The sequence below is a fragment of the Ambystoma mexicanum genome, chromosome 1q (genome assembly GCF_040938575.1).
Source record: "Ambystoma mexicanum isolate Mex_15411 chromosome 1q, UKY_AmexF1_1, whole genome shotgun sequence".
Classification (NCBI taxonomy): domain Eukaryota; kingdom Metazoa; phylum Chordata; class Amphibia; order Caudata; family Ambystomatidae; genus Ambystoma; species Ambystoma mexicanum.
In genome coordinates this window covers 437,829,964-437,856,555 of record NC_090922.1, presented here as the reverse complement: position 1 = coordinate 437,856,555, position 26,592 = coordinate 437,829,964, and the positions used below count along the sequence as shown (strand labels likewise).

The 26,592-nt window shown below is 45.2% G+C and overlaps 1 protein-coding gene across 14 annotated transcripts in view; it reads left to right on the top strand.

The window, feature by feature from the left end:
- PHAF1 (phagophore assembly factor 1) overlaps nucleotides 1-26,592 on the top strand; it is a 1,056,812-nt gene that overhangs the window by 787,579 nt on the left and 242,641 nt on the right. For 13 of the 14 annotated variants that reach the window (XM_069640131.1, XM_069640088.1, XM_069640122.1 and 10 more), the window contains one exon: nucleotides 17,936-18,018. In XM_069640131.1, the coding sequence (XP_069496232.1) occupies nucleotides 17,936-18,018 (83 nt within the window). Of the gene's footprint in view, nucleotides 1-17,913; nucleotides 18,019-26,592 lie in introns of all 14 variants that reach the window. The other variant, XR_011284154.1, reaches the window with a different exon arrangement.

Below are 26,592 nucleotides of genomic sequence, written 5' to 3'. Positions count from 1 at the left end.
CAAAAGAACATCATTTTTGTTTGTTTCCTTTTTGCTTTTTATGATGGCCATATGTGAAATGAATTATTGTTTGTATAAATCCAATTGCTAATTTTAAAGTACATTTACTTTCAATTTTTGGTGATAATTCAGAATTGTATATTTTTGAAAATACAAGTACTGTATTGTCTGATTTATTTCAGCTTGAATGGTGTGCAGGGGACGGGAGTGTCTTTAAATTTAGACACTTTACTTAGTTCAGATCGAGGGGAGCTGCCAGTCAAAGGGGCCAACGTAGGAGTACCAGAGGTGGAAAGCAAGGTACTCGAGGTGCAAAGCCGCTCGGGCAGTTGCCTCTTTGCCCTCAGGCATTGCCGCAGCCGCTTCCGCTCAGTTATGAGGCCATGTCCCATGGTTCGCAGGTTGGGGGAAGGCTGGCGCAGCATCTTGTAGAATGGCGTGCCATTACTTCAGATGAGTGGGTTCTGGAGGTCATAGCCCACGGCTACTGTCTTCCTTTCCGGCAGAGGCCTCGCGACAATCCACTGGGGAAGCTCTCTTTGAAGAGTCCGGATCTGGTCCTTGCGCAGGAAATCAAATCCCTGCTGGAGAAAGGTGCCCTAGAACTGGTGCCTGTAGCGGAGAGGAACAATGGATGGTATTCCCGTATTTTTTGATCCCGAAAAAAGACGGGGATTGAGACCCATCTTGGACTTGCGTGGTTTGAACAAGCTCCTCAGGAAGGACAAGTTCAAGATGGTTACTCTCTCTCAAGTCCTCCAGGAACTTTAACTTCTGGACTGGTTGGTGTCTCTCGACCTCAAGGATGCTTACTTTCATGTGCCGGATCATCCCAAGCCCAGGAAGTACCTGAGGTTTGTGGTTGGCGACTCGCATTTTCAGTTTCGGGTCCTGCCGTTCGGATTGACCTCCGCCCGAGGGTCTTCACCAAGCTAATGGTGGTGGTGGCAGCGCATCTCAGGAAAGAGGGATTCACGTCTACCCCTACCTGGACGATTGGTTGATCAGGGCGCGCTATCCTGAGCAAGCCCTGGATCATCTGTCGGTCAACTGCCACTCCCTTCACAAGCTGGGCTTCTCCCTCAACTTAAAGAAGTCTCACTTGACACCTACCCAGCGGCTCCAGTACATCGAGGCAGTGCTCGATACATCCCTGGGGGAGTGTTAGCCTCCCCAGGTGAAGGCTCATCACATTCTGCAGATGGTGGACAAGTTTCAACATGCCCAGAGTCTCCCGGCGTTCGAATTCTTGAGGTTGCTCGGCCTCATGGCATCCTGCATTCTACTGGCGCCAGATGCCAGGCTGCGGATGAGATCTCTGCAGTGGGCTCTCAAGATGCAATGGTCGCAGTCCTTCGGCAGGATGTCGGATCCTGTTCAGGTGCCACCCTCGGTCGCTGAGGATCTTCTGTGGTGGGCCGTCGAAGGCAATCTGATGAAGGGGGCTCCATTTTGGCTACCCTGGCCGGAGGTAACGATCGTGACGGACGCATCCCTCACGGGGTGGGGAGCTCATGCCAATGAGTTGACAGTCAGCGGTCGTTGGTCTCCGTCGGAGTCCAGACTCCATATCAATCTGTTGGAGCTGAGGGCCGTCAGGTTAGCCCTGAAGGCTTTTCTGCCATCTGTGCGGGGGAAGAGTGTCCTGATTATGATGGACAATACAGTGGCCATGCACTACCTCAACAAAAAGGGGGGGGGGCAAGGTCTCTCCCACTGTGCAGAGAGGCGATGCAGATCTGGTTCTGGGCCATCAAGCAGGAAATTTCGATCTTGGCAGTTCATCTGGCCGGAGACGGAAACGCAGCGATGGATGCTCTGAGCAGGCAGAGCATGGTCTCACACAAGTGGGAGCTGGCTCAGGAAGTTCTTTTGGAGATCCTTGCCCTTTGGGGGACCCCACAAGTGGATCTCTTCGCCACCAGTGTCAACCAGAAGTGCGAAAGATTCTGCTTGCGGGAATTGCTTGCGGGAATTTCCTCCAAGTGGAGCCTTATGGGACGCGTTCGTAGTGGAGTGGTCCTTCCCACTGCTGTACGCATTTCCTCCAGTCCCCGTCATTCCGCAAGTGTTGCAGAGGTTACGGAAGTTCGGTTCCCGAATGATCCTAATTGCTCCGACATGGGCCAGGAGAATGTGGTACCCAGACCTTCTCGACATGTCCATCTGCCATCCACGCCATCTTCCCTACCGTGACTATCTGCTCTCATGGGAGGGCGGGTCGGGTTCTCCATCCAGAGGTCAAGTCTCTCAGCCTTCATGCTTGGCATCTGAAAGGCTGAGGTATAGGGATTGGGACCTCCCTGAAGATGTGATGGAGGTGTTGCTTTTGGCCAGAAGGCCTGCAACAAAATCCCTCTACCGTTGCCGTTGGAGAAAGTTCTGCGACTGGTGCAGGGTACAGAATGTGGATCCTTTTCAGTGTTCAATTCCTGTGGTTCTGTCTTTTTTTGCTTTCATTACCCCATAAGGGCTTACAAGTGGGTACCATTAAGGGTTACCTGGCGGCGCTGTCTATATTTAAGCGCTCGTCTGAGGAGTGTTCTTATTTTAAGATTCCTTTGATTTCTCCGTTTCTAAAAGGGCTAACAAATGTGTTTCCACCGTCGCCTTTCCAGGTGCCGGGATGGGATTTGAACTTCCTAATAGGAGCTCCATTTGAGCCCTTAAGTTCTTGTCCATTGAGACTGTTGTCCTATAAGACTCCGACATGGGCCAGGAGAATGTGGTACCCAGACCTTCTCGACATGTCCATCTGCCATCCACGCCATCTTCCCTACCGTGACTATCTGCTCTCATGGGAGGGCGGGTCGGGTTCTCCATCCAGAGGTCAAGTCTCTCAGCCTTCATGCTTGGCATCTGAAAGGCTGAGGTATAGGGATTGGGACCTCCCTGAAGATGTGATGGAGGTGTTGCTTTTGGCCAGAAGGCCTGCAACAAAATCCCTCTACCGTTGCCGTTGGAGAAAGTTCTGCGACTGGTGCAGGGTACAGAATGTGGATCCTTTTCAGTGTTCAATTCCTGTGGTTCTGTCTTTTTTGCTTTCATTACCCCATAAGGGCCTAAAAGTGGGTACCATTAAGGGTTACCTGGCGGCGCTGTCTATATTTAAGCGCTCGTCTGAGGAGATTCCTTTGATTTCTCCGTTTCTAAAAGGGCTAACAAATGTGTTTCCACCGTCGCCTTTCCAGGTGCCGGGATGGGATTTGAACTTCCTAATAGGAGCTCCATTTGAGCCCTTAAATTCTTGTCCATTGAGACTGTTGTCCTATAAGACTGTATTTTTAGTTGCGTTTACTTCCCTCGCAGAGTGAGTGAGTTGCAGGCACTCTCCGCCAAGCCACCTTTCATGGTGTTCCATAAGGACAGGGTTGTCCTTGGAATGCGTCCTTCTTTTCTTCCGAAGGTTGTATCGGAATTTAATTTGAGCTAGAAGATTATTCTTCCGGCGTTCTATCCTCCTCCGCATCCAGGTAAGGAAGAGGAGAGGCTCCATAGATTGGATCCGAGGAGAGCTTTGAGCTTCTATCTCTCACGGATGTCCCGGGTCAGAGTGGACGATCAGCTATTTGTAGGATACGCTGGAAGGCATTTAGGTCATGCTGTACCATTTTGAGGATCACTGAATGTTACCGCTTGGCGGGTAAGGACCCTCCGGTAGGCTTACGGGCCCATTCTACTAGTGGTGTGGCTGTCTCTACTGCTCTGCAGAAGGGTGTTCCCATTCTAATATTTGTGAAGCAGCCACATGGGCCTCTGTCCATACTTTTGTAAAATACTACTCCCTGGATTCTATCCATGGGCAAGATTTAGCCTTTGGTAAGGCGGTCCTCTATTCTGCAATTTGATTGGGCATTCTAATATTTTATATTCTTTTCCCACCTCCATACGTTGGTACTGCTTTGGGAGTCTGTCATAGATGTTAAATATGTCAGAGGACACAATCCCCTCGAAGAACAAGTTACTTTCTTACCTGGTAATGTTCTTTCGATGGGATGTTCCTCCAACGTATTCCACATCACACCCTCCCAGCCTGGCCCTCTACAGAATTTCTTACGTTCCCGCAAGGCTTTCTGTAGTCATACTGGCTGACGATTGGTGCCACACATTCTGGGAAAAAACTACAACTGAGGCTACGGGCGTCGTGCGTCCTACATATAACATCCGGTGATGTCAGCGCTCGACGGAGGCCCTTGAGGGATAGCGTATTGACGTCATCGACGCAGGACGCAGACGCCGAAAATTTTTCCAAAGCAGCACAGCTGTGGTGATTACTGTTATATATGTGGAATACGTCGGAGGATCATCCCATCGAAAGAACGTTACCAGGTAAGAAAGTAACTTGTTAGTTTATTATACCGTCCAGCAAATCCAGCATGGTTTGGAACAAACTGGATCTAGAGAGAGCAGAGCTCTACAATGATTTTCAGACAAAGGCTAAAAACTGTTATTTAGATAAAGTTAACATTCCCATTGGGGTTAGCTTGGGTGTGTGCTTATCTGAACCGTGTGAAGTTTGTAGTTGATGGAACTTATTGCAGTGGTCTTGTCTTTGTCTTTCTGTTCCGTTTGCGCCCTTAAGCCTCAGGGTCAGTAGTGGGTGTTATAAGTATACTAAAGTAAAAGTAAAAAAGCTGAAGAGAGAGGTCTGCCCCCAACTCTCTGCTTGGAAAAGGGTCTGACCCTCGGAGAGTTGGAAGTGGATGAGCGGAGAGCTTGAGAAGGCAGATGTTTAGGAAGAGAGAGTTGGAGGTAGTGTGGTCCCAGGCTCCAGAAAGCCTTGTGGATGATGCAAAGAGTCATGCACTTGATCCTTGCCGCCACAGGGAGGCAGTGCAGAGATTTCAGAGCTGGAGAGATACGATCCCTGTTCTTTAGGTGAAGGACACGTCTCGCAAAGGCAGGCAGATTTAGAAAGAGGCTGTTGCAGTAGTACATCCTGGAGAAGACCAGAGCTCTGGAGACAGTGATCTTCTGGGGGAAAGTGAGGAAATCGAGAATACCTTTGAGGAGGTGCAGCTGATAGTTTGACTTCTTAGATATGTTATAAATGTGAGGAGAGAAGGAGAGGGTGGAGTCAAAGATGACACCAAAGTTCTTAGCCTCACAGGTAGGAGTAGGAAGAGGGCCCAGCGTGGGCGGCCAGAGAGAGCGAGGAAAGGAGGGAGCTGATGTTCCGATGAGGTTGATCTAAGTCTTACTGGCATGAAGGCAGAGATCATTGGTGGCACACTATTCCTGAATTGCGGCCAGACAGTCTGGTATGAGAGAAGGGGCAGAGGCAGCTGAAGGGAGCATGAAAGAGAGCTGGGTCTCATCCGCATAACACTTAAAGTTGGAGCAGAAAGTAGCATTGCGGTGGGCAAGAGAAGAGGTGTCAGGTATTGGTTGAAAAGCCAGGGAGAAAGGTTAGAACCCTGGGGAAAACCACAAGTAGAGCGAGATAGAAGAGAGGAAAGACCCCAGTTGGACCTGAGAGAGTCAGTCAGTGAGAAAGGAGGTTAGCCAGGCTAGGGCCTGATCAGTGATACCCAGTATATCATGGAATCTATTGAGCAGGATTGCATGGTTGACCGTATCAAAAGAAGAAGAAAAATCGAGGAGAATGAAGATAGAAGGAAGGTTAGAGTCAAGGTTAGAGAGCGGGTCTTCATGGGTGTTCAGGAGAGCAGTTTCTGTGCTTCTGGCAGCTCTGAAGCCAGACTGGTAGTCATGGAGACAACAAACAGATTCAGTGTGCATATTAAGCTGGGAGATGGCCAGCTTCTCCAAGAGTTTGCCCAGGAAAGGAGTGATGGAGATCGGGCGATAGTTAGCCGCAGAGGAAGGATCGGCAGAGGTCTTCTTTAGAAGGGAGAGCACAAGGGAGTGCTTAAGGAGGTGGTGAAGGGTTCCAGTGGCGAAGCAGTGATTGTAGAAGTCTATCAGGGCTGGAGCAAGGGTGTCAATGTGGTCCGTGATGGTTCTGGGTGAGCAGGGTAGAACCTGCCTTGATGAGACCTTCATAGATCGGACTTGTCTAGAAACATCGTCTGGGGTGAACAAGGGAAAGGAGGAGAAAGGAGGAGGGACGCCCACAGACGGACCAGGAGTGGAGGAGGAAGAGGAGGAGGTGGTAGAGGAAGAGGGTGAACAGGATGTTTATGATTGAGTATTTGATTGATTGAAGGAGGGGCTAATACTACTGATTGTGTCCTATTGGACAGGATGAACTGAATCCATTAGGTGATTATCAGCTTGTTCCTCTGAGTTGGGTCTGGTTTTTCATCCTGATTTTGTAATGAAGCTTCTGAGTGTGGACTGAAAAGTCCCCCAACTGATCTAAACCAGCAAAATTCATATGCTTTTTTAGGAATATGCAGGTCGCAGAAGCTTATCTAGGAAAGCCCATTGAATCCACATTTTGGTAAGAGGAGGATCTATATGGTATTAGAGAGGTGTGGTATAGATATTGAATGATTTTTGAAGGAATGATTTCTGCCATTACCTTCTACAGCAAAGATAAATCATAACACATCAACATAATACATTGCTTGTGAGCCTGTGTAAACTGGATTAGCAAACTCAAATAATTCTATCGTTTCTCAACAGCTTTGGTTATTTGTCAGTAAACAGTGTTAATGTTTCTGTTACAATATATAGGCCTGTCGTCCTGATTTTCTCCAGGCTTCTGTCTTTGTGGCAGATTCCTTATTTGAGCTTTTGCTTCTTGCCATAGCAATAAACAACTACCAGTGATTAGGTTCCCATTCTTCTTTTTGAATGATATGTTGTTGTTGTATTATTCTAATGGCTCCCATGTTCATTAGATACTTGTAGATCCCTTGCTGCCAAATTGCCAGTTTCCTTTGTCGGGTTGAACAGGGATTTTGAGCTCTTTGTGAGACTGAGATTACTTGACAGATGGTGTCAAACAATCCTTATATATGAGTTCATGATTGACACAGTGGTGTCCTACTGCATGCATATACGGCACCAATTTATGATGGGGAGTCTTGTTCCTATAGGGATTAATTCACTGGCTCTCTATAGGTTCCTTGGAGCCACTCTGTCCTTCCTTTTGTGGCGGCTGCCTTATTGTCAAACGGGTCATTTGATTGTGGGTTTGATATGGAATTTCAGATCACTGCTGTAATCATCTCTGGCTTTTGCCATTTATGTTTTAAGGTGGTTAGCAACCCTTTCTAATGGTCTTTAATGATCAGTCCAATTATTATGCTTGCCCACTTAAACAATGGGACCACCCATATGGATTATGTCCTTTTTTATTTTTTAGAAGCAGAAGATTATACACAATTCAGCGGTCCTACTGATGCACACAGAGTCCATTGTTTCTATTTGCCACAACTTCCACTACTGTCCAAGTTCTGTATTTATTTTGAGCCATTCACGTGGTCTATAAAACAGTGCATAAAATGTGGCTGGGTTACATGCAAAATCTTATGATCTTCATGATTCCAAGTGTCACAGTCCCCATGTTTGGTCGTTTTGGTGACTTTTGTTATTCTACTTGCCACTGTGTGGGTAGGCCTGCTTGAGTGGAATCCCCAGAATCTTGGACCCTTGCACCAACAGAGATTTTGTTGGTCTAGCCATTACCACATCAACACTAATCTTGCCATGACTAAGATATCCTCTTTAGCTACATTGCAGTTTTCCCCATCACATGCAAACCAGAACCAAAGTGCTGTAGTCGATCAAATCGTGGGCTCTTTTCTATGCATAATATACACTCTCAAGTGGCTCTGCCAAACCTTTTAAAAGCATATCTGTATACAGGAAATGACCTGCCCTTGTCATCACCCAGGTTTCGCATTTGCCGCACCCACTGTCCATCTAATGACCCCCACACACTTTAATTACAAAGCGAGGCACAACAAGACCACTTCCATTACATCACAAGCTTCAAATGAAAGTTGTGTTGGGTGTGCTGCTTTTTCTCTGTCATTCTGTTCTCTCTTCAAACCGGTTGGGATAGGCCTGCACCAATGTGCTGTCACTTAAAAGCTTTTAGAATGAGCTCCATTTGCGGCTCACACGCAGGGCCTATCCCTATGAGTAGTGCATTCAAACATTCTTTTTTGCATTTTTCTGCCTGTCTGGCAGCTTAAATTGTTTTGTTTCTGTTCCTTTCCCTTTTTCAATTAACTGGTGTCTTGCCTCATGCCTTGAAATCTTAAGCATCTTAAGAGAGGGGGCGTTTTCCTCAAAACCATTTTTTGGTTTTAAAAAAACATTCTTCATATGTCTCTCTGACGGTCCCACAATTTGTTTGGACCTCCCTCGCTGCTTGTGAACACTACCAGTTTCTGGAGATTTTTTGATTGTGGCTGGTGTTTTTCCATGGCTTTCGCTTAGTGAGCCTTTGTGACATATGCCGAAAGTTCTTCCTTGTGCTCACATGTGCCTTTTGCTGTGGTTTGGAACTGAGGTCTTCAAGGACAAGGCTCCTACTTATTTGAGTGGAAACGGAGCAAGCCATTGCATTCGTGAAAATGGGGTAAGCAGTCGGATGTTGGTAAAGGGGGGTGTTTTGGTACACGTCATGGTACCAAGTCAAGCATGGTCTTTGGTAGCTGATACAAGGTCCCTTCCACTGTTTACACACCTAAGTTCACCCGTTTTATGTTGAACATCACCCCAGACACAAACACATTGTGAAGAACTGTGGTTGCAGACATGGCTTTCCACAATACCAGACAAACTATTCAAGCCTGATGAGGTCACAAAGGCACAACAGAGGCTGAACCGAACTTTGACAAACATGTTTCAAGTCAGAGAATATCCTGAAGTTATCAAGGTACCTTTGGGTACCAAATCCTCCAAAACTGTAAGTTACGCCATGGACAATTTAGCTCATTATTGTTATCACTTGTTCCTAAGGTTTCCTCAGGCCCTAAAAGGAGACAACTTTCCATGCAAGCCGTGCCTAGCTCAAAGGAATTTATGAAGCTTCAAAATTCTCTGTACTGTTATCAGAGCTTTCTACCACCCAAGTTCCCTCTTCTAATCAAAGGTTAGGAAGAGGGCATTCATAGACGTTAGAAGTGCAAAATGCTCTTTGCAGTTAAGACAATTGATTTCTTTTACAATAACGGGCACCTCCTCATCCATTTGGTTGCAGAGTTCACATTCGTTGGCGATTGCTAGATATATTTTTTCTGTTGCCTCACATCTTGAGAGCCCAGTTTTTGATGCATAACATGAAAGATTTTGCCACTGGGTTTTAAAACCTCCTCCTTCCCATCCTTTGAAGAGCCCATTTGTCTCTATGAATGTATGCATACCAATGTCTCTTCCTTTTTATGTCTATCGTGCACATACTCAAACAACGCTCAGTCCAATATCTAGCCATGTTATTTTGGCGGCTTCTATACCAGTGGAACGGGTTCCAGATTCTCCATTCAGTGATGATAAATGTGTTGAGAGGCTGACTGAGATTTAGACTGTGCTCTCTGAGAAGTTCCCCGACTATTGTTTAGAACAGTACTCACTCATTTGGCAAAAAGAAAACGCACACTAAGCCTTGCAGTTTTCAAAAATTAGGATCTAAAATGAAAAATCCCTAAAGATGAACCTTTAGTGGTTACTAGCCAAAAGTCATCCGTCAGCTGTTGTTTCAGCAGCACTTAGCAAAGTTAAGGTTCCGTTTCCCCGAACATCTTCACTTGTATCTAAAGACGTGAAGTGTTGGTTACTGACCAGAAATGAGACAAACACACACATTACTCATTTGTTATAGTTTTACTAAATAACCATGAACAAGATGGCATGTAGCATAGAAGAGGATACAAAATGAACGCATGTGAATCCTTCTGCTGTTTACACAAAATAAAGTTGCCCCTATTGCTCCTATTTCCTTTCTGGAGACAAAGGGTGGGTGTATCAAGTCTGTCTTTCTAAGTGTCTCAAATAGTGCAGACTCTTCTCAAGAATTAATAGATGTAGGCTTTCCTGGGTCCCTTGGCCCATGTCTAACTGAACAAAAGTCCATGCTGGCTTCTCGAAACAACAAGTAGCTGGCTTCTTTGTTCCCAAAGGCCGTTCCTCACTCTCATCCACTGGATCCCTGTCACTCAGTTGTGCAAAGTTGAGGGAGCAGCGTGGCCCTGTCCTCCCTCTTGAACTCTTCTCTGTCTCCTGCCTCCTCTACTCCTATTCTGAACTCTGTTGCCCGTCAGAACCTTCATAGACCAGCTGGCTGGCAGCCCTCAACTCCTGTTTTCTGGTTTTGTAGCATTCCCCTCTCGTGGTTTTCCTGCCAACTTTTCTGACTTTCATAGCCTCTGCTTCTCACCATCTCTGTGTGCAATTTTCAACTCTGCACTTCTCTTCACCTTCTCCTTCCCTATCTAATGCTCACACTCCAACCTCCCTTCAATGCCTCCTTCCTCTCGTCGTTCATCTTCCAACCTCCATTCTTTCTCCCCTCTTGGACTCTCCTTTCCTATTATTTAGGCAACACTTGCATCCTGCCAGATCTGTAGGTGACTCCTGGACCCCATCCTCCAAAGCTCTGGAGCACCCCTTCCTCGAAATCTCCTTTCCAGTCCCTCCTTTGTCCATATATCTCAAGCTCCTTATCCAGCAGTCTCTCTCTCTAACAGGTCCCTTATTACAATAGAGCTGTATGGCTTATAATCTTATATATACTGTAGTCTCGATCCGCTCTACGTGGGACTCTGGGAGTGAGGGTCTGCACCTATGTGATCTTGGTTTGAACTGTCAGTAGGGAAAACAAAGAATACACCTAGAATGTTCACCGCAGTGGAGAAGGGGGAGTGTATGGGGGAAATGAAATAGAACAAGGAGGAAAAGGGGGAGGAATAGTGGAGGATGGAAAAAAATAGAATCTCTGTTTTTGAGGCATTTAGATGTAAACATTTGTGCATCCAAGATTGTAAGAGCAGTGAACAGGAGGAGATTGTTGAGTGCAAAGTATCCAAAAAGTCAGAGAAAGAAACAAAAATCTAGGAGTCATCTGCATAGAAGTGGGATGAAAGAATGAAGGAAGAAGCAATTGCAGAAAGGGGAGACTTGTATACAGAGAGAAAAGAGGCTCAGAACTGAGCCACCCCATACACTGAAGGGATTGTAGGGGAACATTTCCCGGCCCAGGAAATGGAGAACAAGCGATGCAAGTTATAGCTTATAAAATTATTGGGACAATATCGATATTAGTTTGCCTTGTCAATTTTTAGAAGCAAGAGACTGCTTTAAGTCCATAAAGACTTGGAAGAAACCTCTTCTCAGACTGAGAATTTGGCTGTAGAGATTAGACCTGCTAGGCTTGGTACTTCTTTGCACCAAGGCTCTCGGGTCACCCAACCTGCTGTGCGTATTATTCCCCATTTCTTGGAAAAGATGGACTTGCCGCTTTCCTATCTACTTTAGCGGGGCACACGCATATCTGCTAACTGTTTTGAGATTCTGCCCTGATTTGTGGCAGTGCGGTCCTTCCCCCACTCCTTTCATTTTGAGCGGACAGGTTATTCTTTAAGGCTATTCGTGTATGGGGCCCTGTTCCCCTATTTAAGTCCATGGTGTATCACTATGGCCTTCCTTAAGGAGAGTAGTGCAAGAGAACCACATTCTCCCTCTCTTTTGTCTGCCTGGGGATTTTCCCATAAATGGTGAAACACAGTGAGGCTGGTGGCCAGGTACTTTTTTTTAACACTTATTAGGAGCACTCGTGCACCTTTTCTATAGCACATGGCAGCTCAAAGTTGCTAGCCATGTTGTTTAAGCCTGGTCTTTGTACTTCACTGTCCTTGATGCTGTCTTTTTCCCGAGTAGGGTTTGGAAATAGCCATAGATGGGCATCCCTCTTTGAAGGCTCTGACCAGAAGCAATAAAGCAGCCTTTGTGTACATTGTTTATTTATTTATTTATTTATTTATTTGTGATGCTCCGTAAACCTGCAGGCATCGGGGCGCAACAATTAGACACGGACAAATGCTGGGAAATCACCCGCTTACATACAGGATGGGACACTTGGCATGCCAAGACAGAGATGGACAGTTACTACACTAACGTTCTGTTTTCATTTAAACAGGAAGGTTTTCAATGTTTTTCTGAATTTTAGATGATTAGGTTCTAGTCTCAGACTCAGCGGTAGTTTATTCCAACAGACTGCAGACCGGTTGGGAAAGGCTTTGCCTAAGCCGTTTGCTTTTTTTATGGGGGTTCACTACAATGAGTCCTCGAGCCTCGGACCTTAACGAACAGGTTGCTGTTATTTTGGACATCAGGTAAACTGGAGCCTTTCCATACATACACGTATGGGTGAGTGTCAAGGACTTAAACATAACACGGTCTTCAACCCTGAGCCAGTGTAGCTCTCTTCTGGCTTCACTGCTGTGATCTGTCCTCGCTTTTTGCTTGATTATCCGTACTGCATGGTTTTGGATACGTTGGTATTTTATCAAGCATTGTTTGCTTGCACCCAATAATAGTGCATTACCATAATACAGGCGGGAAAGTATGGTAGCTCTAGCTATGGTGGCACAGTTGGTTTCGTTGAGTAGGGATCTAGTCGCTTTCAACAGCCTCAAATAATATGAGCAGTTTTTATTGACATATGAGGCTTGAGCGTCTGAGCACATGGAGGCTTCTAAGGTCATGCCCAAGGTTTTGACCATGCCCACTACTTTGATGGAGTAGTCTTTTATCAGGAATGAGTCCTAGTCGGATGCTAATTTCGCCCTAGCTTGGTTGGAGCCGAAGACCATCAACTCGGTCTTTGATCCGTTCAAGCACATCCAGTTTTGATTAATCCACAATTCAATGATGTTATAAAGGTCATTCATGGTTTTGTTGTCTTTTACATAATCCCTGCTTAATTCCACCACTAGCTGAGTATCGTCAGCATAGTTGGTGAAGAAAGCGTTTATGTTGTCCAGGGTTTTGCAAAGGTGGCGTAGATAGATATTAAAAAGGAGTGAGAGGTTGACTCCCTGGTGGACACCACAGAAGATGTTAGACTTGTGTGAAAATGTGTCACCCCAGTGTACTCTAGATTTTCTATCAGCAAGGAAAGACGTTAACCAGCCGATTGCCTCTATGGAGCAGTTAGCGAGTCTCTCCAGGGTCTGCTGCAGTAACTGATGGTCTAGCAGGTCAAAGGCTGCACTGAGGTCAAGTAGGATTAGCATACCTGTCTTGCCTTTGTCAATGATGCCCAGCATTTTAGTTTGCAAATCAAGCATAGCTGTTTCAGTACTGCGTGCAGTACGAAAGCTTGACTGTTGGTAATGCAGTATCTCATTAGTCTGTCTTGTCCATTACTTTCAGGATAAAGTTACTATTGGTGATAGGTCTTAAATTTACTGGTTCTCATTGGTCTCAATTGTTTTTTTTTTACCAGAGGGGTAGTGGTCACCCTTTTAATGTTCTTGGGGACTGTTTGGTCCCGAAAGGAAGTATTGACCATTCTCGTGAGTAGTGCTGCAAAAATTTCTGCATTCTCGAGAACTATTTTGGGTGGCAGTTTATTCTCTGCACAAGAGGATGGTTTCATAGATGCTAATATGGTTAGCATGTCCTCCGTTGTGATCTTGTGGAAGTGGAATTTGTCTGCATATTCCATTGGCTTACTAAAAGGTGTTTGGTTCTGTTCAGTTTTGTTGCTTTGGGCACTAGCTAATAGTTCTCTTGCTTTGATGTTTTTGTTGGTGAAAAGCAGCCTGGGATGGAACGAAGGTAGGGGTCAGAGAGACAAGCTTATCGATAGATTTAAGAATCTCAAAGAGTTTGCCTGAGGTGTTTGATGCCTGCTGAATTTGGGTGTTAAAATATTTTTTCTTAGTCTCCACAATGTTCCTCTTATAGGACCTCTCTATTTCCTTCCAGCTATTCTTGTTAAAGGGCGTAGGTTTCTTCACCCATTGAGCTTCTCGTTGTCTTTTTTTCTTTTTTTTAGCGTAGCTAGGTCAGGTGTAAACCAATTCTGATGGTTGTTGTTTGGTTTGACTACTTTAGGCCAGAGGGGAGCTATCTGGTCTACAAGAGATGTGATATGTTGATCATATTTAGATATGATCATTTCACATGTGTCTTCCTCATTAATGTCTGCCAGGATTTTATTAGCGCAGTGTATAAGATGAGATCTTTCGATTTTTCTTGAAATTCCTACATGGTACTTTCTCTGGCTCGTTAGCACTTTTCTTTGCTGGTATGGGCAGGGTCAAAGTGAACGCTACACTTAAATGGTCTGACCATATGCATGGAATGGTCACGAAATTACTTGTCACCAAGTTACTTGTTATAACCCAGTCCAAATGATGGCTGTTGTCCGTGGTTGGATTAGAATTCATGACCTGGAAGTTTAGGTCATTTAAGGCCTTTTCTAGGCTTATTGCCAGTTTATCTTTAGAGTCCTCTCACCAACGGTTAAAGTCGCCTAAAACCAAGGTTGATGAGTTTGGGCTTTTGAGTAGGTATAGTAGTTCAGTGAGTTCATCATTGAACTCAGATGTAAGAGAAGGAGGTCTGTAACCGAGGATTATGTTCAAACAATTATTGTTGGTGGGACAGAATTTCAAGTGTAGTATTTCACAACCTTGGCAAGATGAGGTGGTTGGAAACATAGGGTAAGAGTCTCGAATTATCATAGACACCCCACCCCTTTCACCTGAGTCTCTATTAGTGTAGTGAATGGTGTAACCGGCTGGTACCGCTAAATCACTGGGTTGGACTGGGTAGGAGAAACAGATTGCTCTATTGTACACCCCAAACCCTGTGTGAAGTCATGGGTGTACTCGAGCTGACTGTTCATGACTGGACAGCCACACAGAGTTTGAATATTGCGTTTCACCCGGTCGGTGGTCTGGGCTCCTGCCTACACAGGATGGTGTTTGTACACCAGGAGAGTATCTGGATCCATTCCATAAGGCAACCACTGGTCCCAAGAATCTGAAGCATGAGAATATCTACTGGAAGACTGCTACTGGGACAACCATTGCTGACAAGGCACTCTACCTCATGGCAAATCTCTGCTCTTTCATAGACTGGCAGACGTTCCACTGTGTCTTGCTTCCTTGAGCTAGTGCATCTAACCAGTTCTAAGACTTGCATAGACAAGGTCATTGTTCTGCAGCTCTGAAGAGACATGGGGCCTGTACATGACATACACCATCCAAAAGGCAAACTTTTCCTATTTCATGATCCTTATGTTATGTTACGGAGCTTATTATACCATATTACCCAAAGGTATCTTTGCACTCTTACTGAACACCTTGCTCAGCCTGGTGTTGTGAAATACTCAGGGAACTCTCATTGCAGGCATGGGAGACATCACTGCTCTCTGCCAAGAAGAGGAGCCTTGCTGGGTACAGAGTCCTGTGCTCCTACGTCTTTGTGTCTGCAGACCATGTCAGGGGTGGTCATCTCAACTGCTCATCTGGTCTATGGCTACCCATGGATCCTCAGATATCCTGGAATCTAGGGCAAATGTTCTTTATCCGGATTCCAGCCTGGTGGTTTTTAGAACCATGTGATCGCTGCCATGGACTGGAGGTGACTCCTGTCCAGACACAGCTGTCAAAGTTGTCAAATGAAGAGCCCTGTGAACCATGGACCTCCAACAGCTTATGTATGATGGGAGCAGCAGTCCCGACTTCCCTCACTGAGTTAGGGATTTTGTCTGTTCTGATCCAGCTACAAGGGGCTGGTTCACATTCCTATTTTGCAGTCCCTTTGGTCACCATTCACTAACATTCGGCATAGTGCCTATGGGCTGAACTGCTGGAGGCTAGAGGAGTCTTGCGGTGCCCTAGTCAGTGAGGCTGCCTATAGTAGTTGGCCGATGAGGTACCCATAGAAAGACAGCCCAATGTCGACAAACAAACAATCCTGAGGGAATAGGCACATAAGAGCATTGTAAGTCCCCTGCACAACTAGGGTAGGGAGAGTGTGATGGCAACATCTAAGTCAATGCCTACATTTACTTTGGAAAACAACTTTTAATACACCCAACCAATAACTAGATGGCGACTATGCATAACATGTGGCTAAAGCGATACAAGCCCACGAAAGACTATTACTGGATATGTAACTTTTGTCCTATGGTTCTTGCTTGCTTATAGTATTCTTGATCAGTATTGTATTGGCAAATAAATGTTATTTGTATACTTGCATGGCAATATATTGCTTGATAATTCCTTTGCCAATGTGAACTGTACTTATTATTAAACCCCTGATCCCTGTATTGTAAGCCTTACTGGTCAGCCATGTTCAACTGAAGATTTGGTTGGACTTTGTGGTAAACCATTGCAGCTCCACTAAGGTTGTCTTCTCAGAACCCTACACCAGTAGTGGTTCTGAAAAACCTAACAGGATGCATCGTTTTCTCAAGAGGTTCTTTGGAACCCGTTCGCATAAACCCAGTCATATGCTGTCCTCAAACCAGGCTACAGAATATTTAATCTGGTTCCCAACAAGGTTGAGAAAGAGCAAGAGCAGGACAACCGTAAAATAAAACGTTTACCTTGATGGTGATTCCAGTTCACTTTGTCCTTGATTTCCCTCTTTCACAGCATCCACTTGTTTATACCCACAGGCGTATGCCGTGATGCAACCTTACTTGACATAAAGGGAAAAATGTTCAGAACAAAGGATGATGATTGCTCGCTCCGTTAATGGGGGCATGCGTGTGATGGGCCTCATGTGGAGCCCATTCTAAATATTTAAAGGGGCAACACATGTTTTAGAAATGCTTGTGGGCTTACCTGGCCCTGCAGAGATATTCCAACCAGGTTGTGAAGGAGTGAGAGTAGGAACTAACAGAACCAGAATCAGCATGAACGTTTTTTTTTCCTTTATTCTACATTTTTAGAATGTTTTGTGAAATATTTCAATTAACCTTCAATCTAAGTTATTTTTTTACTGTCCACTAAAGAAATTCGATGCCAGCAGTGAATGTTGATGAATTAGTGTAAGGCTGCAAGAGCTGTGTTTCTGCCCCCGTTATAATTTCACTTCTTGTGCAAAGGTTAAATATCTGATATGTCATACACCCTGTTCATGGCTGATTATATTAAGTTTGATTGGAAATGAATGAATTGATTATCGTATGCATGTGCAGTGCTTATTGAACTCCACTGTTTTTGATACAATAAGTGACATTTACAGTATTCGAACAGGACAGTATTGGTTATCATTAGCAGTTATCTTCATACAGGTGCTCGTCGTAGACATATTTTCAGTAGAAACTAGCAGGTGAGTCATTTTGGATTATTTAAGAGTACTTGTGAAAAGATTGGAAATCATTGCAAATGTAAATGTTGCTGTGCGTCTCATTTGCAGGCGTTGCAGGGATAGTACAGTGCTGTATTCCTGAGTTCATGAAACCCTCCATCACATAGTCTAAATTGATCTCAAATTGTTCCTATTTAAATTAAAGCATGGCTTGAATTGATCAGTTTTCATTTTGATACAAATCTTAATTTCAGTAGTGTGCTCAGATGTGACTCAGTATATGAACATCAAACATTTGTGCAGTACCTTGACAGGTAGTCATCTATAGAACAAAGTACTCCTGCAAATGTTCAGATTTGCAGATTGACAATATTAGAATCCAATATTTATTGTGTTTTATTATTTAGATGGGAACACGTCAAGACAGTTTGTGGTGTGTAGTGTTCAGTTCATTTTAATGTCATGACATTTCCAGTTATTTTTAGAATCTATAACTGATTGTGAACACCCTTAAAATTGGAATCTGTGATTACTAGGCTCATGTTAGCCATGGTGGAAACACAATCTCTCTATTGTGCATCGTACTGATAACTTGGACTTTTGTTTTTGTGGCTACCTGTGGAACAATGTTAAAATGCCTAACAAATAGCTGTACGAAACGAAAAAAGCCTTTATAAACAGGGTAAAACTGTATTCTGTTGTTCTTTTTTTTTCAAGTCTCTATCATTTTCTCGAATAGGACATTCTTTTTGATGCAAATACACATAAGGTGAAGAAATTTGTCTTGCATACCAATTATCCTGGCCATTACAACTTCAACATGTAAGTAGATTCACTAGATCAAGTATTTTATAAAAAAAACAATAATCCTTTTTTCATACATGTGTCATTGATCTTTTCAGATGTTAACCGTTTTGCTTATCCATAACAGACTGTTGATGCTTTATCATCTGAATGGATTATGTCACTACCTGGGAAAGTCCTTTCTAAGAATTATTTAGTTACACAAGTGTTCTGTGCTACCCTGCATGCACTGTCTTCGAGAGACGGCAGGGAGATAAACAAAAAGGTTGGAGGGGGTTTTACAGGCAGAGGGATTCGGAAGACACAAAAGGGGGGCATTGTGTGAGGGGGGAATCCATCAATACAACTTGCCCAGAGGCTGCAGTCCCATGGCTCCAGTGCAACATCATGTAGGGTTGGCCTTGAAATCCTATGCAGGGCGCAGTGCCCTACGGTTTTATGGGAAGCACTGCCCAAAGTGCCATTTTGCCCTTCCAAAAGTGGTGGGGTGACAATCTGGATTAGTCATGTGGGTTGATCGTTCAAGTGCTGAGACTGTTCAGATCCTCTGTTCGGGCCTAGTTGGGGTACGAAGTCCATGGACAGGTCTTGAAGGCTCACCGTTTGGTGGTTCACACAATAGTGTAGTGAAGCCTTTGAGTGGAATGTTTTCTTATTGAATTGTTAATTTGTATTATTATTCCAAATTGCTCATGCTTCTTTCCCCTGGTGATACATGTTCTAGTTTGATCCAATGGTATGCAAAATGGAGGACCACTGGGGCTTCCAATTAACACTTTAATCTACATAGGAATCCTTTATTTAGCATGCCATTATCATGACAGGTTGATATAAATCCGGTCTGTGTTTGCCTGCCAGCTCTTGATGTTTACTTTTTACAGCTCTTATTTCCCACCTCATGTAAACAAAGCTTTGTACTGTAGACCCTAACTTCTTCTTGGCCAGTAAGTAAATCAAGCCTTTGCCTCTGATGCCAAACACAAGAGATTGCCAACAGGCAAAAAACATTGCTTGCTCCTGTTGGCGGGAGGGTGAACAGCAAAAAATATTTTTGCCTAGCGAGCCAAGGATGCTTTGCCCACCCACATTCCTCAAGGTAACTGACTCTCCTCCCCCAACCCCGCCCAACTAAAGTCAATAGTCACTTAATGAAAAATGCTGACCCAAACATCTGCTAAATTGTGTTTTTGGCGTGGCGCTTTTCTAAATTTGATGTAATTTTTACTTCATCTTGTGGGTACTACCTGTCTATTGTAGAATGGAGTGTGAACACAGTTGACTGGGTCTGTCAGTAATGGGAGACTTGCAACTTACTATCTAGATTGTTGAAAAGGATAAGATTTTCTTTTATCTTAAATATGTGATGCCACATGGTTTGGGATATGTGTTTGAGATAATTGAGTAGGGTTCCAGAGAAGGTGTCCTAGAGTGAATGGTATCAACCTTCAGCAAGTGTTGTATGTAGATCTTTGACCCTACATGTCGTCTGCTTATTTGGAATGTGCACAATGGGGTTCCATCATCAATATGCTTACAGTAAAAATCATAGCTTTTGACTTGTTTCATGGAAAACAATGTTTGGCAACTTATTGTAGTAATGCATGAGGACATGTCTTCAAGACTTGCACAATGTTAGTTTCTGGGTTTGCATCACTTATTCGATGGGAAATTAACAGCAGTTTCAATTCTGAGTTGTTCGGCTATTTAAAAATGCAAACGGTAATCAAGAGGTATTCCTAGATCTAGCTATGTCATAGCTATTTGAAAACATGTTGCAGAACATATTGGACTTCCAGAAAATTGCACATGAAAGGGGGTCAAATGCTGTAGAGATGTTGCAACAGAGGCTGCATGGAGGGTTGCAGTCAAGAATATATGGTAAATGTAGTCTGTATATTTGTCTGCCCACGTGTGGAATCCTGAACCACTTTTTAACATTGGTGATAAAAATCTCCATTAAATATAATTAAAATTAGGGACCCACAAAGATACTACACTGATTACTCAACTCAGAACAGAGGCGGCGTGATTCTAATCCATAAAAGTGTTAAGTTCCACCTTATTGTCTCTCATATAGACCCCTCGGGCAATACATTTTTTTTTATGGTAGACTGCATAACAAAGAAATAATATTTCTTAATGTATACGGGCCCAACATCGACGACCCAGAGTTCTATTCTCACCTCACTGATCTACTTGCCGGATTCCACCTGGTCCCATCCTCTGGGAAGGGGATTTTAATACAATCCTGGATGTAGACTGGGACAGATCAGGTACCAGGCCCTGCCAACTATCCAGGGCTGCCAAAGTTGTCCTGGAGTCCCTGTCACAATTGAAAGTCTCAGATGCATGGAGACTGGTACACCCCGATTACCAAATGTATTCTTTCTACTCCTCTGTGCATGACTCTCACTCCAGGATAGACAGATGGCTCACATCCGACATACTTATCAGGAACATTACGCATATGTCAATCCTCCCCAGAACATACTCAGATCATTCCCCAGTGACTATATCTCTCTCGACTGGGTTACTGAATACAACGCAACCCACTCGTGGAGGCTGAAGCCATAATCTTTATCGGATGTGGACTTCAGAACTGATCTAGAGTCTGCCATTGATGAGTATTTTGCACTAAACACGGTCCGCACACAGGCTACCCTGTGTGAATCATTCAAGGCCTACATCAGGGGGATAGCTATCTCCAAGGAGTCCGGGATCCTTAAGGTTATTCGTAGGGACATATCGAAAAAAAGTGAAGTGAAGCAGCACTTTCCTCCCTTGAGGTCCAATACGCCCAGCATCAGTCTCCAGCTCTTCTCTCCAGCATCGGTACCAAATTAGATACATTTCATGCCCATGCTGAAAGCGAAAGGAAGTTCATTAATAACCCCGGACTTGCGATATGGGGAGGGCGAGCGACCCGGTCGAGTGTTGGCCAAACTTCTCCGTCAGGAAACGGGAACCCCCCCCCATCCCAGCCATAGTGTGGTAGTTTCAATCGTTCTATGCTGCCTTATATACAAACATTGACACTGTCCCTGGGTCGGAGGTTGATACATACTTGGACAGCTTACCCCTGTATGTTCTTTCCAACAACACTAGCTCCAGCCTGGACACGCCTATTACGGCCGAGGAAATATCGTAAGCCATCGCCTCAGGTAAAACCCCCGGCTCTGACTGCTTCCCGATTGAATTTTATTAACAATTTCCATCCCGGCTGGTCCCTCAACTCTTGACATTATGGGAAGAATCCTGCGCGGTGGTTATGCTTCTTCCCTCCCTCCCTCCCTCCGCAAAGCCATTATCACCGTCCTACTCAAACCTGGTAAGCCTCTCACTCAGTGTGGATCATACAGACCTCTTTCGCTCAGTTACTGTGATATTAAGATTTATGCCAAGATCCTGACCTTACGCATGCCCCACATTATACATCCTGGTAGAGCCACTTCCCTCAATTTACGCCGCCTCTTTAACATCATCAGCCGAATTGACCCTAGCACTCATGCAGTGGCGGCATCCCTTGAGATGCAGAAGGCTTTCGCTTCCCTTTCATACAACTACCTTTGGCGGGTGCTTGAGAAATGCAACTTTGGGCCCCGCTTTCTCTCGTGGGTTAAACTACTATACTCAGACCCGGTGGCCAGGGTCCGCATGGAGGACAGATGCTCATCCCCCTTTCGTATAGCCAGAAGCACGAGACAGGGCTGCCCCTTCTCTCCCCTGATCTCCGCCATAGCTATTGAACCCTTAGCAGGTAGAATACGACAGACACATTCTCGCCGAGGCATGAGATTGCTGGACACACCTGATATTATCTCCCTATATGCCGACGATTCCTCACTCTTCATTCGCTCTCCCACTTTGGACTGCTGTCCGGTCTCAAGGTTAACTGTACAAAATCGACACTCTTTCCACTCACCGATGCCACCTCCCCTGATCTCATGGGATTCACCTGGGCACAATCGGAATTCACATACCTCGGGCGGCAGTTGCTCGCTACCCTGACAGGATATATGAGACCAATTACCGGAATTATCTGACTATGCTCACAAAGAAATGCCCGGGCTGGGCCAAACTCCCATTGTCCCTTGCAGGCAAAATTGGTATCTTGAAAATGGTTGTGCTTCCCCAACTCCTCTATCGCTTTCTCAATCTTCCCCTGTGGCCGGGCAGGGAATTTTTCCAATCTGTAAACCGCACGCTCAACACATTCCTGTGGCACTCCGGTGCAGTTTGTCTCAAATATACCGCATTGGCCACTCCCTTGGAGAATGGTTGTTTCGGAGCTCCTAACTTTGAAAAATACTGGCTTTGCATCCTACTGGTTTACCATCTCAAACCCCCCCCCCCCTCGCATATTAGACTCGAGCACTACACGGTGGGAGATTGCGATATTCGCCCCTTAGCTCTCTCTCCCCCTACCCTTAGCTGTAGCCTTCTTGACCCGGGAGGCACCACGTTCTTTGCTCTTGCTAAAATATGGGCGCTGACCAGTGGCTCCCGTCCCTTCCATAGCTGTCTACCTCTCTGGCATTTCCTCCCTGATGCCCCCTGCATCCTCCTGACCGAAGTACGCCACTGGGCAGAGGCAGGATTCAAGGCCATGCGAGATGTCTTTGATCAAGGCAACTTTCTGAAATGGTCGGACTTGCCAGAAGCCCTACGACGAAAATCACCCATCTGGCTCCAATACTCAGGCCTCCACCGATTCCTCAAGGGAAGATATCTGAGTTTCCCTATTTTGCCCCGATTATCCTATTTTAGCTGAAATAATGAACGCTACAACCACTAGAGGGAAAATCTCCAGGTTATACACCTTGCTACAGTCAAAAACTTCCTCCACATTTGTTACGCTGACACACTCTTGGGCTAGGGACCTGTAACTCGACGTAACCGACCAATGCTGGAAACGTATGTGTGCCTGTACCCACAAAGTGTCGTTTGACTCCCGTTTTAAACTCATCCAATTTAAAATCCTACACAGATTCCACTACACCCCAATTTGACTACATCTGATGTTACCAGACCACTCCCCCAGGTGCCCCAGGTTTAGATCTGAAGATGCAACCTATATTCATATGATCTGGGCCTGCCCCTGCCTTACCCAATTCTGGGCCGAGATCTGTTCCTCACTCTCAGCTATCTTAGACCATGAGATGACCCCATCCCCACGGAAATGTCTCTTTCGTGATTTTCCCGGCCTTCGCCGAGACTCCCAAAAGCTTGCCGGGCTATGCATTCTAGTCGCAGTGCGTTGTATTCTACTATGTTGGCTCCATCCCAGAGTACCCACACATGCACAGTGGCTGTCCGCCGTGACCTGGGCCTCTGACACGGAAGAGGGGTGGGCGACTCAGCAGCCACCAACGTCCAAACCTAGGGATATATGGCCCCAGTTCCGCTCTTACATCTCCTCTATCCCCACTGATACCGATGACAGTTCATCTGCACCTCCCTCCCCTAGCAACATAACTACTTAAGCAATGGCCCTTGTTAGGCAGAAACCTGTGCAGTTCCCTCTGGGACCACTGCAAAAGATTTAAGACTACAGGTGTTTGGCAGTAAACCCACTTGGTAGCAGTCTGTACCACACAGATTCACTTGGTAGCTGTGGCTGAGCAGTCAGACTTCCCTCAAGAAGAGTTAGGCAGTATACAGAGTATTCACAATAGGTCAAGCGAACACAGTGGAACAAGTAAACACTGACCAGGGCTTGGTGTAAAAGAGAGATAATTATTTATTTAAAACCACATCTAGAAAAACACACAGGCACTAATAGTAAGCAATTCAAAAACACGGTCACTAAAAGATATACACTCCCTTAAAAGAATATTAGACAAGTCTTAAGTAAAGCCCCACTTATTTTCAGACAGCGGTGAGCGCTTAACGTAGATGGCACTCTAATAGTTTGTTTTTTAAAAGGGAGAGAAAAGCAGAGAATAAGTTGAAACAGATCCCAACACTTTTACAAGAACATAACAAGAGGGGAAGGCAAAGTAAAACCGTGAAGTTGGAGTTCAATAGGCCGGATCCACTTTAAGAGGATCAAACGAAATGTGTCCAAGGTCACACGGTTGCAGTGCACAAAAGTCTTGTAACGGTTCAAAAAGGAGTTGGACCAAAGAAAGGGACCCGTTAGAAGGTCAAGACGGCCAGCCCAGTCCAGAAGGTTAAGGGGTTATTATTACCTTGTAGCAATCTTTAGAAAGGGAGGCCTGGCGGACACAGTACCTTAAGTGGTGAGAATACTCCAGCGGGGGCAGTTGTTCCTGTCAGCGGATGCAAGTCGGTGCTTCGTCCGGGGGAAGCAAGGATCTCGTCGTGGAGGAAGACAGGAGTCCGTTGCACTGCCAGGGAAGAAACCAGCCGCGGAGTTTCTCAGGTACAAGGAGCGGTCCGTTGATTCGCGGTTCAGTGGTGAGTGGCTATCCAGCCGCCGGGGTGCTTGACATGGGCAGTTCGACCACAAACCGGTCTGGGGTGCGAAGAAAGAAGGTAAAACTGGTTGTGCCCACCAGTCAGGGGAAGAAGCCTCTCCAGCCGGGAGATCTTCTCTGTCGTCGGGAAGTAGTGAGTCGGTTCCGCAGGGCTCCACCTGTGGTGTCGTCGTGGTAGGTCGGCTCAGCTTCTCCCACGTCGGATTCTCAGGTCCTGTGGCGACTTCTGAAGTTCCAGTCCCCAAAGCCCTGCTTTTATGCAGCATACCCCCATTCACTCAGCTTAGCTGTCAATCAAACATGCTAAGTGGTGAGCCGGCCGGCTCACCACTTGGGCCAATCACACAAGAGTGTGACTTGAGTTACCAAGGTAACTCAGTCCAGGGTGCCTAAACCCCCTCCCAATACCCCCTGTGGTACCCAGACAGAGTGGCACCACGTTTGGAGGCTTCTGTGGAGAAGCCCGCCAAAAAGTGGAACAAAGGGCTCGACTTGGGTTGGAGTCACAGAAGAGAACACACACGCCATTTTAGAATCGAGTCCTGGCAAAAAATACCAACCGGTGAATTAATATTAATTAAATAAACCGGCGGTATGTTCGAGGCTATGAGAATTAAATAATTAAGGTTGGTAGCCTCGAACAATGGGAAAATCCCATAGGGAAATATTTGCGGTTGAATATAAAAAGTAGTTTCCACTGCCACCAGCCAAAACTCGATCAGGCGTAACGGAGACGTGCCCCCTCGACTAACAGACCCCGGGGCAATCCAATTGCCCGACCAGTATGTCCACAATATGATGGTTTGTACTAGTTTCTGTTAATAATTTGGGACTAGTAAAGCCAATGGTGACTTTACATGCCCTGGGAGACAGTAGTCAGTCCCCGGGTATGGAGTCTATGGTGGGGTGTCACTATGACACCCCGGTGTTACTGCACGGAGGGTGCTGTGTAACACACATAGTAAAAACACATGAGACCCTATGGAGTAAAGGACCCCATAGCCCATAAAACACATTAACAGTCAAAGTAACACCATAAATCATGTCCAAGAGTGGGAGAAAAAGAGTCTCACTCTTGGCAGGAGAAAAAAACAAACTCCAGGAATCCAGCAAAGCTGCTGGGGGACTCACTAGGTTAGGAAATTCAGCCTAAAGAGAGAATTCTCCCTAACAGCCCTGAATACTATATCATATATGTGGGATGACCGGTCACTGTTCGGGTGCCCCCTTGCTTTGATTGCAGATACTGTATGCCAACTCTATATACTATTACTGTAACCGTTGAATAATATTTACTGACTGCTCACTCTTCCATTGTTATGTCAAGCACAACAAATAAAGCTTTTAAAAAAAGATATCATAAAATTATATAACTTTAAAATATAGAATAATTTAATCTCTATCTGCCTTTAGAAACGAGTTTTATGGCATTTTATGCTCCGTAAAAGGAAAACTGTTTGTTTAAGCTGCATTTCTAAAAATCCTACTGCAGAGAAACAAAATGGAAATATGTGACGGAGATGCAGCCTCACCAGACATAAAACAAAATCGCAGCACCTTTAAGAGCACAGAGTGCTGTCTCTCATCATGCATTGGCAGTTAAAGTAACTTCCTTTTTCTGATCTGTGGGAGTGGATCCTTGAAGACTTCTTCATGTTCTTAGTGTCTCTGTTTTCCCCGAACGTTTGAAGTCATTTGCTGTGTGCTATCATCTGATGCAGTTTTTTCCTTAAGGTATTACTTTTTTAAATTCCATTCAGCGAAAGCCCACCCTGGCCCCCAGCTCACCTTACATCACTATTTATCGATTGTGCTGTCTGTGAAGGCAAACATACAAAAAGGAAGACCATGTTTTAGAGTATTGGCTGCCCCCCTGCACTCCACCCCCCCCGCACCTCGAGTGTCATTCCGAGACAAAAGGCAGACGACAAGGCAAGCAAAATGTGCACCAAATCACACATTGATAAATATGCATCAAACAACATGCTCTCTGGAACAAAGATGCATGCAAACTAACACACTGGTGTGCAAATAGTAAGTAACGCAAATAAAATGATATGAACAGGGATGTGGGGTAAGCACTTAGAAGTTCCTTATGGTTACAAGGAAAGTCGACAATCGCCTCACCCACAGTTCCTGTTATAGCTTCTGT